This window comes from Eucyclogobius newberryi, unplaced genomic scaffold, assembly GCF_026437365.1.
Source record: "Eucyclogobius newberryi isolate DKJ021-1_F unplaced genomic scaffold, fEucNew1.0.hap1 SCAF_1, whole genome shotgun sequence".
NCBI classification, from domain to species: domain Eukaryota; kingdom Metazoa; phylum Chordata; class Actinopteri; order Gobiiformes; family Gobiidae; genus Eucyclogobius; species Eucyclogobius newberryi.
This window is the reverse complement of record NW_027315723.1, coordinates 5,524,369-5,541,193: the sequence shown is the minus strand read 5'-3', so window position 1 is coordinate 5,541,193 and position 16,825 is coordinate 5,524,369. Positions and strand designations below refer to the sequence as shown.

The 16,825-nt window shown below is 35.5% G+C and overlaps 1 protein-coding gene across 5 annotated transcripts in view; it reads left to right on the top strand.

Moving 5' to 3' along the window:
* The window catches only part of cacnb4b (calcium channel, voltage-dependent, beta 4b subunit), a 41,938-nt gene that overhangs the window by 20,473 nt on the left and 4,640 nt on the right, over positions 1 to 16,825 (top strand). For 4 of the 5 annotated variants that reach the window (XM_072445713.1, XM_072445794.1, XM_072446043.1 and 1 more), the window contains 6 exons: positions 1,854 to 1,873; positions 2,886 to 2,966; positions 5,532 to 5,590; positions 5,676 to 5,785; positions 6,999 to 7,150; positions 8,797 to 8,892. In XM_072445713.1, coding sequence (XP_072301814.1) covers positions 1,854 to 1,873; positions 2,886 to 2,966; positions 5,532 to 5,590; positions 5,676 to 5,785; positions 6,999 to 7,150; positions 8,797 to 8,892 — 518 coding nt within the window. The remainder of the gene's footprint in view (positions 1 to 1,853; positions 1,874 to 2,885; positions 2,967 to 5,531; positions 5,591 to 5,675; positions 5,786 to 6,998; positions 7,151 to 8,796; positions 8,893 to 16,825) is intronic. The other variant, XM_072445877.1, reaches the window with a different exon arrangement.

The window sequence follows — 16,825 nt, the reverse complement described above, 5'->3', positions numbered from 1 at the left end:
TCAAGTCACAATTGAGTCTTAACAGAGTCTGTGGACATGACATTACCCAGAAAAGTACACAGATTGTTCTCCAGATAGCGCTAGCATTGCTGGAGCATTCGGCAGCTCCATGTCTTTATGTCTGTGTATTAGTACAATACATCTTCTAAAGTGTTTTCTCTTGTAGTTGAACAGCGGGGGGTAGAATAGTTCTTCTACATTAAAATAAATGGTTGGTTTCCCACACAGCATTTCTTAATACTTTAAATGTCCCACTGTCAAACTTATCGACCTAAGAAAGTTCAGAAATAGATCTAAGCCGCGACTTCCGAGGACGACTGGAGCATCACTGCTGTCATCCACCGCTAATGCATGAGATTAAACAAATACTTCTTCTGTGCTGAATGTTGTACAGAGACTTCCCGGGCTCTTCAGGTCCTCGCATGCTTGACAAATATTCATTTACAAACATCCTTTTGTGTGGATTAGTCTTTCTAACCAGCCAAACCATGCACAAAACAACAACTATTAAAGCTTTCACTGCTTCCATGAGTCCGTACATAGAGTATAAGTGAAACACACTGTAGAGTCTATGATAGCTGATGGTGGTGTGCTCCTCCTCTTCTCCAGTAGAGGGCGCAGGCTTCAGAGAGTCCACGCCTCGAGTCCATCTGCTGTGAATCATGTAACTTAGGACTGTAGACAGTACGGTGGCCCCCAAGGCTCAGATAAATAACAACAGAGCACACATACAGATCTATGGGTGCATCGAAATGTAGAGGTCTGATACAGCACGTTTCAAAGGGCGGAACACTGTGGAACATTTCTGACCTGCACGTCTCCCTGTTATAAAGCACCTGATGATTGAATAACTGCAAAAAAGGAACGTTTAATGGCATAAAGGGTTATTAAAACTCTCTTGTTGCGACAATGAATCAACAAGTTGTTTATGAAAAATAATTGTAGTTTTATTTTTGTCTGGAATAAACTACAAAAAGACCTTTTATGACGTTATAAAATCAAAATGTAAATAAAATAATTAAAAAAATTCTGATTTGTATCATTAGAACACTTGGTACATATTCTAATCTAAATCTCAATGTTTAATAGAAAAAATTCTTTAACCAGTCGACTGATCAAAGCATGACTAGTCGACTATCAGCAACATCTCCATGGAGACAAGCAGGCGGTGCATTACCCTCCAGAAAAGTTTCATAGTGCACCTTTAATACCAATTTTTAGCTATTTATTTATTTATTTAGTTTTTTATTATTTATTTCATTTTGTAATAACTAACCTTAATTAGCCTTAATGTAGCATGAATAAGACTTGATTCACGATAAACAAATTCTTTATTATTATTATTAGTAGTATTAAGTAGTTAAATAATACTTCTATAATATTTGTTTATTATTAATTGTCTGTTCATGCTTTTTTAATTCTAATAAAAGATGAGTTATTTGTGTTATCTTTTTTTCTTTTTGCTAATTAGACTTTATGTCCTCTTCAAATGATTCCTATTCATCCTATTCAAGAAATGTCTGTAGTCAAAAGACAATTAACAAGACATTAATTGAACCCTTCTTGCCAAAAGTGAAAGTGTAAATTGGTGTTAATGGAAGAATACCAGTCACATCTCTGTCCAATTGCCCCAGGGCAGAATAAACCTCTGTCTCTTTGTGCATATTGAGTACCTGTGTTCTACTTATGTATTTTTTGAGCCTTCCTGACCACCGTATGCAAGAATCTTCTTTTTACATAATGTTAGGTTTTATTTGATGATAACTTGAAGCATGTGAATAATACAATTCAAATGGTTTAAATATTCAAGCCATTTTGTGGAGTCTGATATATATTTGTGTTTTCTCCCACAGGAAAGCAGAAGCAGAAAGTGGTAAGTTGGTCCTGGTAAAACACACTTATGGTTTTAACATGTTCTCAAACCAAGATGTTAGGATTATATGTATTATATGATGTACTTGTACCTCTTTCATATCCTTCTAATTGTACATTCTATCAGAAAAACATGACATTACGTTTGGCACTGCACTAGTTATTTATTTTAAGAGATTGAATGACATTTAGGAACTTGTAATAAAGAAGACAATAAACATTTTAAGCTTGATTTTTATATTTGTGGTTTACAAACTGATCCTGATTCATCCCAGAATGTTTGATTTGACTGAAAATAAGACTAATGTGAGTCTTTATGTTGGATAGTCAGATGATGGTGGACAAAAAGGTATAAATGCAAACATAAATCTGCAGTTAGTGGATTAAGATGAAGGTTTCCAGTCACAACTCCCATAATAACACCATGTACCACCGGCACTTGAAATAAGCACAACATTACTATATTTAGTTTTTTTCATATTACCCAGCAACTTACACATTACACATTTAAAAGGCTGATACATGTGAAATACAAATCTTTGTACTTTGCATCTTGGTATGAGAATAACTTTTGTGACATGACTGTTGAAAGCTTGTGCACTCTAAATATAAATTCACGTTGTGTAATTACTTGAGCCAATTACAGTCACATCCATCCAAACATGCAGCAAATGATAATTTATTAGCAACTTGAAATGTAACTGTTATTCAATATTAGTAGTTTTTGCACACAAATCCGTCTTTGTTCAAGCGTCAATGTGGAAAAACCTTTAAAGTTTTGTTGTAAATCTGTTAAAACTGATACGATTCTGCAGCATAAAGGATTATCTTAACTTATCTTATCTTATCTTAATGAAAAGTAGTTTACATTTGAAATAAGAGTGTGACTAAACTGATTTGCTGCATTGTTTTAACACTCGGCGTCCATTTTCAGTCGTGTTGTAGTTTTGGTGTAGTTTCAGTGCAGTGGGAGTGTCCTGTTTTGTGATTGGTTGCTTGTTGGTGATTGACAGACAGAGCATGTCCCACCCTACGATGTGGTCCCGTCCATGAGACCCGTGGTTCTGGTCGGACCCTCGCTCAAAGGATACGAGGTGAGACTTTCACATCAGCCTCCTCAGAGTCAGATGGTGCCGCTGTAATGGGAATAAAACTCACAAACTGGGAATTCGCTTCGGAAATTTGGTGTAAATACTGACTTAATCATGTGCAATACTGACTTAACCATGTGCAATACTGACTTAATCATGTGCAATACTGACTTAATCATGTGCAATACTGACTTAACCATGTGCAATACTGACTTAATCATGTGCAATACTGACTTAATCATGTGCAATACTGACTTAACCATGTGCAATACTGACTTAATCATGTGCAATACTGACTTAATCATGTGCAATACTGACTTAACCATGTGCAATACTGACTTAATCATGTGCAATACTGACTTAATCATGTGCAATACTGACTTAACCATGTGCAATACTGACTTAATCATATGCATTACTGACTTAACCATGTGCAATACTGACTTAACCATGTGCAATACTGACATAACCATGTGCAATACCGTCATATTCATGTGCAATACTGACTTAATCATGTGAATTACTGACTTAACCATGTGCAATACCGTCATATTCATGTGCAATACTGACTTAATCATGTGAATTACAGACTTAACCATGTGCAATACTGACTTAATCATATGCATTACTGACTTAACCATGTGCAATACTGACTTAACCATGTGCAATACTGACTTAATCATGTGCAATACTGACTTAACCATGTGCAATACTGACTTAATCATATGCATTACTGACTTAACCATGTGCAATACTGACTTAACCATGTGCAATACTGACTTAATCATGTGCAATACTGACTTAATCATATGCATTACTGACTTAACCATGTGCAATACCGTCATATTCATGTGCAATACTGACTTAATCATGTGAATTACAGACTTAACCATGTGCAATACTGACTTAATCATATGCATTACTGACTTAACCATGTGCAATACTGACTTAACCATGTGCAATACTGACTTAATCATGTGCAATACTGACTTAACCATGTGCAATACTGACTTAATCATATGCATTACTGACTTAACCATGTGCAATACTGACTTAACCATGTGCAATACTGACATAACCATGTGCAATACCGTCATATTCATGTGCAATACTGACTTAATCATGTGCAATACTGACTTAACCATGTGCAATACTGACTTAATCATATGCATTACTGACTTAACCATGTGCAATACTGACTTAACCATGTGCAATACTGACTTAATCATGAGCAATACTGACTTAACCATGTACAATACTGACTTAACCTTGTGCAATACTGACTTAACCATGTGCAATACTGACGACTTAACCATGTGCAATACTGACTTAACCATGTGCAATACTGACTTAACCATGTGCAATACTGACGACTTAACCATGTGCAATACTGACTTAACCATGTTCAATACCGTCATATTCATATGCATATAACTGATGTAAATAGAGTGTTTATTTTACCATTATTATTATTATTATTAGTATTATTTTGTCTTACGCAGTTTTTATTTCATTTTATCTTTATCTTTATTTTTCCCTCCATTCCTTATTAAGAAATGAGAGGTTTTGTCTATAGGAGTTTTTGTTTATAAGAGTTCTTCTCTTAAGAGTGTTTTTTAAACTTCCTGTAAGTTATCTGTCCTTTTCCTCTGTATCTACTGCGTTGCAACAATGGAATTTCCCCATGTGTGGACAATAAAGGAATATCTTATCTTATATAAATACAAAATATATAGTGCAGCGCTCCAGCACCATAGGACTACATTTGTTGAAGAGAGTGTGTGATAGCCGTGATAAACAGCAACGAGCCAAGGGTTTTCCCACTTTATTATTGCATCAAAAATGTCCATGGAGAACAGTTAAAATGATGTAATCTTGATAAAATACTTGTACTCAGTGATTCTCAACATGGGGGTCTGGATTGTAAATGTATAGAGTCTTAAACAAGGCTGGACTCTCTTCAAATGCAGCGGTAAATTAGATTAGTATTTGTTGGCTGACCAAAGTCATTTATCTTGGTCTATAATATCCTCAAAACAAAATCTAACATGAGGGAATTACCTACTTTATATGTTTGAAAATCACGAGTGGAAAAAGAACCATTATTTTTATTGTATTATATAAAGGTTGAGAAATAACTTTGGGGTTGTGTCTATGTCAAACTACTCTCTCAGATCAATACACCAGTCACAATACACGATACAGAGACAATGATGAAACAATTTCTCAATAAATGATCAGAAATAATATTCTAAACCAAAGGGACATTCTTAAATAGATAGTTTAGAGGTGATATTGTTTTGTTTCTCATCAACTGTCGTTCCACACATTTCAACAAAAGCATTACGTCCCAAGGAGATTTACACTTTACACTAATAACCAGATTTAGAACTGTATTACTCAAAAATAATATGATCTAGTCAGAGAGTATCGGGCTGTGTTCTAGTCCCAGCTTTAGTTGTGGTTTTGATGTGATATGTTTAAGTAATCGAGGCTTAATTAAGGCTTTTTTAATCATGTTATTCTGATTGTTTGTGACTAACATTTGCTGCTTCCTGTTGTTCCCAGGTCACAGACATGATGCAGAAAGCCCTGTTCGACTTCCTCAAACACAGATTTGACGGAAGGTAAATCATCAAACTATTAGAAAAAACAGTCATAATAATATCTTTTTATATCCTTATCTTATTGGTTAATTGAATTCTTGCCCAGGATATCGATCACTCGGGTCACGGCGGACATTTCTTTAGCCAAACGGTCGGTCCTGAACAACCCGAGTAAAAGAGCCATAATCGAGCGCTCCAACACGCGCTCCAGCCTCGGTATGAACACCATCATCACACACCAGTGCAGCCGCCGCAGGGGAACAGCAGATAATACTTATATCATACTTATACATGTGGTCAAAATAAGTACTGGATACATTAGCTGCCTGTCAAGATGGCTTCAGCTGTAAACCTGGCAACCCAAAGCACAGAGCTCATTCTGATGCAAAACTCTTTTATTCAAACGTAGAGGCTTTGTATACAAACAAAACCTGTTCAATATTATCTCTGCAAACTAAAGAAATGTACAGATTTTATTCAAAATTTTCTCAGCTTTGATTTAGTCTCAGTTTTGTCTCTGTTGAGTTTAAATTTTGACGCCGTTTGACCTTTAAATCAAGGCCTGAACATATTTGTATCATATCTGTTTTAATATAACGTGTCAAAAAGAACATTACAATATCCCAATGAAATTAATATTGCACTATTTAATAATAATATTACAGCCCTTTTCCCAAACATTTCCAGTATTGTGCAGTCTGAACATGGACGACCTTTAAACGTCCGACATAGAGGGGGAAAAACTCACCGTGGAACATGAACCAAACTTATAATCAAACAAAACAGTAGAATAAGTTATAGATGGAACATTATGTAACTGTTAGATACAAATGAAAAAGTGTGCAATTTATTTAGCAGAGTCAAGTACACGAGTCAAGTACACGTGAAGGTGACGCCGGAGCATGTGAGGAAGTGTGTATTAAGTACTGAACAATATTGTGACATGCAATACCGCTGTTAAGTACTACGCTATTCATACTATTTCTATATTTGAATATGCTTTTGACACAATAATGTTTTCATGGTCAAATAAAAACACACACGCCTTGGTTTTCTAGTCAAACTCTGTCAAAGACTAAAACAAATCAAGGTTAATTGAGGCCTTAACATGAAAATGACATAAATAAACATTTTAGAGTAAATCTCTTTCAGATGGTGGACATTAATGTTATTGCCATACATGTTATTTATCGCGTTTGTTTGTATTCACACGCATGACTTTTTGTCCACTAGAACAGCTTCAGAACAGCTTTTTCAGTCGCACATGGCTCTTTCTTTCAAACTTTTGTCCATAAATGTTTTAAAATTAGACGCCGACAGCACGCAGCAGTCTAAAACGTACCTATTTACAGGGAAAAACGTAATAATTCATCAATAACCTGGCTCTAATTAGTGTTTTATCATGTGTTTTTGTCTTTTTCTCTCGCAGCTGAAGTGCAGAGTGAGATCGAGCGCATTTTTGAGTTGGCTCGCTCTCTGCAGCTGGTGGTTTTGGACGCAGACACGATAAACCACCCGGCTCAGCTCCTCAAAACCTCTCTGGCTCCGATCATCGTCCACGTGAAAGTCTCCTCTCCCAAGGTACAAACTGCGGTGCGACGCGGTGTTTCCCATCGCTACTGGAGACTATGGTGCCCTCCGCTGTCTAATGTTGCGCCTCCAGAACAGAGACAGGACATGACTGTAACACCAGGCCCAAACACTCAGGTTCTGTGTGTAATGTTGGATTGAAAGTGCAGTAAGTTTGTTCAGTTTACATTTTTACTAGTCAAGATCTGTCAAAAAATACTCCAAAATAATAACTGAATCCGGCGAAGTGAAACAAAACTAGACTTTGTTTTGGCAATATTTAAAAAACCCGACATATGACAACCGTATTTTCCAGACTATGAGTTGCACCGACCCAAAAAATGCATAATAGAGAAGAAAAAAACATATATAAGTCGCACTGGAGTATGAAATGCAGTTGCAAGTGTGAAAATAATAAATAGTATCACTATAAGTCGCTCCGGAGTATAAGTATATACGTATAAATATAAGTATAAGTCGCGTGGCCAAAAACGATGAAAAAAGGTGCGACTTATAGTCCGGAAAATACAGTAATCTTAGTGTTTTTATTATTATATTACATTTACTCCTAAAATATACATATTCATAGGGTTATTTTGTGTATTTTTGTGTATTATATTACCTTGCCCTTGCTTATGATATGTAAAATGACGTAATAAACAGTCATTTGTGCCGCCATAGTCTCAATAGAAAACTGTGGGAAACACTGATTGCAAAATGATTCAGTTCAAGTAAAGCTGTCTTTAATCATACTGTCCTGTTTAGTCACTTGTTTCGGGCACTGACAATAAGGAAAAGAAAGAAAGGTAATATAGGTTTAATTTGAGGTTATGTTCCCGACACCAGCACAACAAAACCAGCATGAAGACTCTGACATACAACCGTGTGTTCAAGTCAAATCCAGACACACGTTTCCACCCAGGCACACGTGCATGGACAGGCTCCGAACACGTGGAGGACTGGCAACGTGGTTCGTCCCTCAGTCTGACTCCCATGAGCCTCTCTGTGCGGCGTATGCATGTTCTTCCTGTGACTGGATGGTGGACGGACGACCTCCGGTGCAGTAAAACATGCATCCTAAACAATCCGTGCTTTTGAATCAGCCCAGCGGAGCCACACCTCTGTATATTCTGCACAGACGTTCTTCGTGTGCTGACGAAAGCGCTCGGAAAAGTATGAATGGTGTCGATGATGTGCACAGACGACGGCGCACGATCGCAGGGGTTCACAAATACGACGCTTTATTAGATTAAACCCACAATTCACTCCCAAATCTCAACATAACTCACTCCAAGCCTTTTCCTTTCCGCTGTAGTGCACCACATCTTTATAATCCTGATGGGAAAAAATCTGTTTTATCGACTAAACGATTGAAGATGAATAGATCTGGTCCGTTGTTCTAGAGAGGATTCATCCCAGAGACACTGACGTCGACATTGGTTAAAAGTACCTGTCATTACAAGTGGACATGTACTCTGTTTACAACCAGTGATGTAAGATATGTACTTAGAATACACAGTAACTATTGAAACGAAAGATGAAAACGTTGCACTTTATGCATGACCCTCTTCAATGACTTTTTCACCTGAAGTCGCTTAAAAAAATAAACAAAATAGTGAGTTTTATCCCGTTGCTTAGTGAAGTGTGCTGTGTTCCAGGTCCTGCAGAGGCTGGTCAAGTCCAGAGGGAAAAGTCAGAGCAAACACCTGAACGTGCAGCTCGTGGCCGCGGACAAACTGGCTCAATGTCCACCGGTAAATACTTCTACTCTCACGTCTACTGCTACTACTACTGCTACTTCAACAACTGCATTATTCCTACTACTACTACTGCCACTTCAACAACTGCATTATTATTACTACTACTACTGCTACTTCAACAACTGCATTATTATTACTACTACTGCTGCTACTTCAACAACTGCATTATTATTACTACTACTACTGCTACTTCAACAACTGCATTATTATTACTACTACTACTACTGCTACTTCAACAACTGCATTATTATTACTACTACTACTGCTACTTCAACAACTGCATTATTCCTACTACTACTGCCACTTCAACAACTGCATTATTATTACTACTACTACTGCTACTTCAACAACTGCATTATTATTACTACTACTACTGCTACTTCAACAACTGCATTATTCCTACTACTACTACTGCCACTTCAACAACTGCATTATTATTACTACTACTACTGCTACTTCAACAACTGCATTATTATTACTACTACTACTGCTACTTCAACAACTGCATTATTATTACTACTACTACTGCTACTTCAACAACTGCATTATTATTACTACTACTACTACTGCTACTTCAACAACTGCATTATTATTACTACTACTGCTGCTACTTCAACAACTGCATTATTATTACTACTACTACTGCTACTTCAACAACTGCATTATTATTACTACTACTACTGCTGCTACTTCAACAACTGCATTATTATTACTACTACTACTGCTACTTCAACAACTGCATTATTATTACTACTACTACTGCTGCTACTTCAACAACTGCATTATTATTACTACTACTACTGGTGCTACTTCAACAACTGCATTATTATTACTACTACTACTGCCACTTCAACAACTGCATTATTCCTACTACTACTACTGCTACTTCAACAACTGCATTATTCCTACTACTACTACTGCTACTTCAACAACTGCATTATTACTACTACTACTACTGCCACTTCAACAACTGCATTATTATTACTACTACTACTGCTACTTCAACAACTGCATTATTCCTACTACTACTGCCGCTACTTCAACAACTGCATTATTCCTACTACTACTACTGCTACTTCAACAACTGCATTATTCCTACTACTACTGCTACTACTTCAACAACTGCATTATTATTACTACTACTACTACTGCATTTCAACAACTGCATTATTCCTACTACTACTACTGCTACTACATACTACTGCTGCTACTTCAACAACTGCATTATTATTACTACTACTACTGCTACTTCAACAACTGCATTATTATTACTACTACTACTACTGCTACTTCAACAACTGCATTATTATTACTACTACTACTGCTACTTCAACAACTGCATTATTCCTACTACTACTACTGCTACTTCAACAACTGCATTATTACTACTACTACTACTGCCACTTCAACAACTGCATTATTATTACTACTACTACTGCTACTTCAACAACTGCATTATTCCTACTACTACTACTGCTACTACATACTACTGCCGCTACTTCAACAACTGCATTATTCCTACTACTACTACTGCTACTTCAACAACTGCATTATTCCTACTACTACTGCTACTACTTCAACAACTGCATTATTATTACTACTACTACTACTGCATTTCAACAACTGCATTATTCCTACTACTACTACTGCTACTACATACTACTGCTGCTACTTCAACAACTGCATTATTCCTACTACTACTACTGCTACTTCAACAACTGCATTATTATTACTACTACTACTGCTACTTCAACAACTGCATTATTCCTACTACTACTGCCACTTCAACAACTGCATTATTATTACTACTACTACTGCTACTTCAACAACTGCATTATTATTACTACTACTACTGCTACTTCAACAACTGCATTATTCCTACTACTACTACTGCCACTTCAACAACTGCATTATTATTACTACTACTACTGCTACTTCAACAACTGCATTATTATTACTACTACTACTGCTACTTCAACAACTGCATTATTATTACTACTACTACTGCTACTTCAACAACTGCATTATTATTACTACTACTACTACTGCTACTTCAACAACTGCATTATTATTACTACTACTACTGCTACTTCAACAACTGCATTATTCCTACTACTACTGCTGCTACTTCAACAACTGCATTATTATTACTACTACTACTGCTACTTCAACAACTGCATTATTATTACTACTACTACTGCTGCTACTTCAACAACTGCATTATTATTACTACTACTACTGCTACTTCAACAACTGCATTATTATTACTACTACTACTGCTGCTACTTCAACAACTGCATTATTATTACTACTACTACTGCTGCTACTTCAACAACTGCATTATTATTACTACTACTACTACTGCCACTTCAACAACTGCATTATTCCTACTACTACTACTGCTACTTCAACAACTGCATTATTCCTACTACTACTACTGCTACTTCAACAACTGCATTATTACTACTACTACTACTGCCACTTCAACAACTGCATTATTATTACTACTACTACTGCTACTTCAACAACTGCATTATTCCTACTACTACTACTGCTACTTCAACAACTGCATTATTCCTACTACTACTACTGCTACTTCAACAACTGCATTATTCCTACTACTACTGCTACTACTTCAACAACTGCATTATTATTACTACTACTACTACTGCATTTCAACAACTGCATTATTCCTACTACTACTACTGCTACTACATACTACTGCTGCTACTTCAACAACTGCATTATTCCTACTACTACTACTGCTACTTCAACAACTGCATTATTATTACTACTACTACTACTGCTACTTCAACAACTGCATTATTATTACTACTACTACTGCTACTTCAACAACTGCATTATTCCTACTACTACTACTGCTACTTCAACAACTGCATTATTACTACTACTACTACTGCCACTTCAACAACTGCATTATTATTACTACTACTACTGCTACTTCAACAACTGCATTATTCCTACTACTACTACTGCTACTACATACTACTGCCGCTACTTCAACAACTGCATTATTCCTACTACTACTACTGCTACTTCAACAACTGCATTATTCCTACTACTACTGCTACTACTTCAACAACTGCATTATTATTACTACTACTACTACTGCATTTCAACAACTGCATTATTCCTACTACTACTACTGCTACTACATACTACTGCTGCTACTTCAACAACTGCATTATTCCTACTACTACTACTGCTACTTCAACAACTGCATTATTATTACTACTACTACTACTGCTACTTCAACAACTGCATTATTATTACTACTACTACTGCTGCTACTTCAACAACTGCATTATTCCTACTACTACTGCTACTACTTCAACAACAACTGCATTATTATTACTACTACTACTACTGCTACTTCAACAACTGCATTATTCCTACTACTACTACTGCTACTACATACTACTGCTGCTACTTCAACAACTGCATTATTCCTACTACTACTGCTGCTACTTCAACAATTGCATTATTCCTACTACTACTACTGCTACTTCAACAACTGCATTATTCCTACTACTACTACTGCTACTTCAACAACTGCATTATTATTCCTACTACTACTGCTACTACTTCAACAACAACTGCATTATTATTATTACTACTACTACTGCTACTTCAACAACTGCATTATTCCTACTACTACTGCTGCTACTTCAACAACTGCATTATTATTACTACTACTACTGCTACTTCAACAACTGCATTATTATTACTACTACTACTACTGCTACTTCAACAACTGCATTATTATTACTACTACTACTGCTACTTCAACAACTGCATTATTCCTACTACTACTGCCACTTCAACAACTGCATTATTATTACTACTACTACTACTGCCACTTCAACAACTGCATTATTATTACTACTACTACTGCCACTTCAACAACTGCATTATTATTACTACTACTACTACTGCCACTTCAACAACTGCATTATTATTACTACTACTACTGCCACTTCAACAACTGCATTATTATTACTACTACTACTGCTACTTCAACAACTGCATTATTATTACTACTACTACTGCTACTTCAACAACTGCATTATTATTACTACTACTGCTGCTACTTCAACAACTGCATTATTATTACTACTACTACTGCCACTTCAACAACTGCATTATTATTACTACTACTACTGCTACTTCAACAACTGCATTATTATTACTACTACTGCTGCTACTTCAACAACTGCATTATTATTACTACTACTACTGCCACTTCAACAACTGCATTATTATTACTACTACTACTGCTACTTCAACAACTGCATTATTATTACTACTACTGCTGCTACTTCAACAACTGCATTATTATTACTACTACTACTGCCACTTCAACAACTGCATTATTATTACTACTACTACTGCTACTTCAACAACTGCATTATTATTACTACTACTATTGCTACTTCAACAACTGCATTATTATTACTACTACTACTGCTACTTCAACAACTGCATTATTATTACTACTACTACTGCTACTTCAACAACTGCATTATTATTACTACTACTACTGCTACTTCAACAACTGCATTATTATTACTACTACTACTACTGCCACTTCAACAACTGCATTATTATTACTACTACTACTGCCACTTCAACAACTGCATTATTATTACTACTACTACTACTGCCACTTCAACAACTGCATTATTATTACTACTACTACTGCTACTTCAACAACTGCATTATTATTACTACTACTACTGCTACTTCAACAACTGCATTATTATTACTACTACTACTGCTACTTCAACAACTGCATTATTATTACTACTACTACTGCTACTTCAACAACTGCATTATTCCTACTACTACTGCCACTTCAACAACTGCATTATTATTACTACTACTACTGCCACTTCAACAACTGCATTATTATTACTACTACTACTACTGCCACTTCAACAACTGCATTATTATTACTACTACTACTGCTACTTCAACAACTGCATTATTATTACTACTACTACTGCTACTTCAACAACTGCATTATTATTACTACTACTACTGCTACTTCAACAACTGCATTATTATTACTACTACTACTGCTACTTCAACAACTGCATTATTATTACTACTACTACTGCTACTTCAACAACTGCATTATTATTACTACTACTACTGCTACTTCAACAACTGCATTATTATTACTACTACTGCTGCTACTTCAACAACTGCATTATTATTACTACTACTACTGCCACTTCAACAACTGCATTATTATTACTACTACTACTGCTACTTCAACAACTGCATTATTATTACTACTACTACTGCTACTTCAACAACTGCATTATTATTACTACTACTACTGCTACTTCAACAACTGCATTATTATTACTACTACTACTGCCACTTCAACAACTGCAATATTATTACTACTACTACTGCTACTTCAACAACTGCATTATTATTACTACTACTGCTGCTACTTCAACAACTGCATTATTATTACTACTACTACTGCCACTTCAACAACTGCAATATTATTACTACTACTACTGCTACTTCAACAACTGCATTATTATTACTACTACTACTGCTACTTCAACAACTGCATTATTATTACTACTACTGCTGCTACTTCAACAACTGCATTATTATTACTACTACTACTGCCACTTCAACAACTGCATTATTATTACTACTACTACTGCTACTTCAACAACTGCATTATTATTACTACTACTACTGCTACTTCAACAACTGCATTATTATTACTACTACTACTGCTACTTCAACAACTGCATTATTCCTACTACTACTGCTGCTACTTCAACAACTGCATTATTATTACTACTACCACTGCTACTTCAACAACTGCATTATTATTACTACTACTACTGCTACTTCAACAACTGCATTATTATTACTACTACTACTGCTACTTCAACAACTGCATTATTATTACTACTACTACTGCTACTTCAACAACTGCATTATTCCTACTACTACTGCCACTTCAACAACTGCATTATTATTACTACTACTACTACTGCCACTTCAACAACTGCATTATTATTACTACTACTACTACTGCCACTTCAACAACTGCATTATTATTACTACTACTACTGCCACTTCAACAACTGCATTATTATTACTACTACTACTGCTACTTCAACAACTGCATTATTCCTACTACTACTGCTGCTACTTCAACAACTGCATTATTATTACTACTACTACTGCTACTTCAACAACTGCATTATTATTACTACTACTACTGCTACTTCAACAACTGCATTATTCCTACTACTACTGCTGCTACTTCAACAACTGCATTATTATTACTACTACTGCTGCTACTTCAACAACTGCATTATTATTACTACTACTACTGCCACTTCAACAACTGCATTATTATTACTACTACTACTGCTACTTCAACAACTGCATTATTATTACTACTACTACTGCTACTTCAACAACTGCATTATTCCTACTACTACTACTGCCACTTCAACAACTGCATTATTATTACTACTACCACTACTGCCACTTCAACAACTGCATTATTATTACTACTACTACTGCCACTTCAACAACTGCATTATTATTACTACTACTACTGCTACTTCAACAACTGCATTATTATTACTACTACTACTGCTACTTCAACAACTGCATTATTATTACTACTACTACTGCTACTTCAACAACTGCATTATTATTACTACTACTACTGCCACTTCAACAACTGCATTATTATTACTACTACTACTGCTACTTCAACAACTGCATTATTATTACTACTACTACTGCTACTTCAACAACTGCATTATTCCTACTACTACTGCCACTTCAACAACTGCATTATTATTACTACTACTACTGCTACTTCAACAACTGCATTATTCCTACTACTACTGCCACTTCAACAACTGCATTATTATTACTACTACTACTACTGCCACTTCAACAACTGCATTATTATTACTACTACTACTGCCACTTCAACAACTGCATTATTATTACTACTACTACTGCCACTTCAACAACTGCATTATTATTACTACTACTACTGCTACTTCAACAACTGCATTATTATTACTACTACTACTACTGCCACTTCAACAACTGCATTATTATTACTACTACTACTGCCACTTCAACAACTGCATTATTATTACTACTACTACTGCCACTTCAACAACTGCATTATTATTACTACTACTACTGCCACTTCAACAACTGCATTATTATTACTACTACTACTGCCACTTCAACAACTGCATTATTATTACTACTACTACTGCCACTTCAACAACTGCATTATTATTACTACTACTACTGCTACTTCAACAACTGCATTATTATTACTACTACTACTGCTACTTCAACAACTGCATTATTATTACTACTACTGCTGCTACTTCAACAACTGCATTATTATTACTACTACTACTGCCACTTCAACAACTGCATTATTATTACTACTACTACTGCTACTTCAACAACTGCATTATTATTACTACTACTGCTGCTACTTCAACAACTGCATTATTATTACTACTACTACTGCCACTTCAACAACTGCATTATTATTACTACTACTACTGCTACTTCAACAACTGCATTATTATTACTACTACTACTGCTACTTCAACAACTGCATTATTATTACTACTACTACTGCTACTTCAACAACTGCATTATTATTACTACTACTACTGCTACTTCAACAACTGCATTATTATTACTACTACTACTGCTACTTCAACAACTGCATTATTATTACTACTACTACTACTGCCACTTCAACAACTGCATTATTATTACTACTACTACTGCCACTTCAACAACTGCATTATTATTACTACTACTACTACTGCCACTTCAACAACTGCATTATTATTACTACTACTACTGC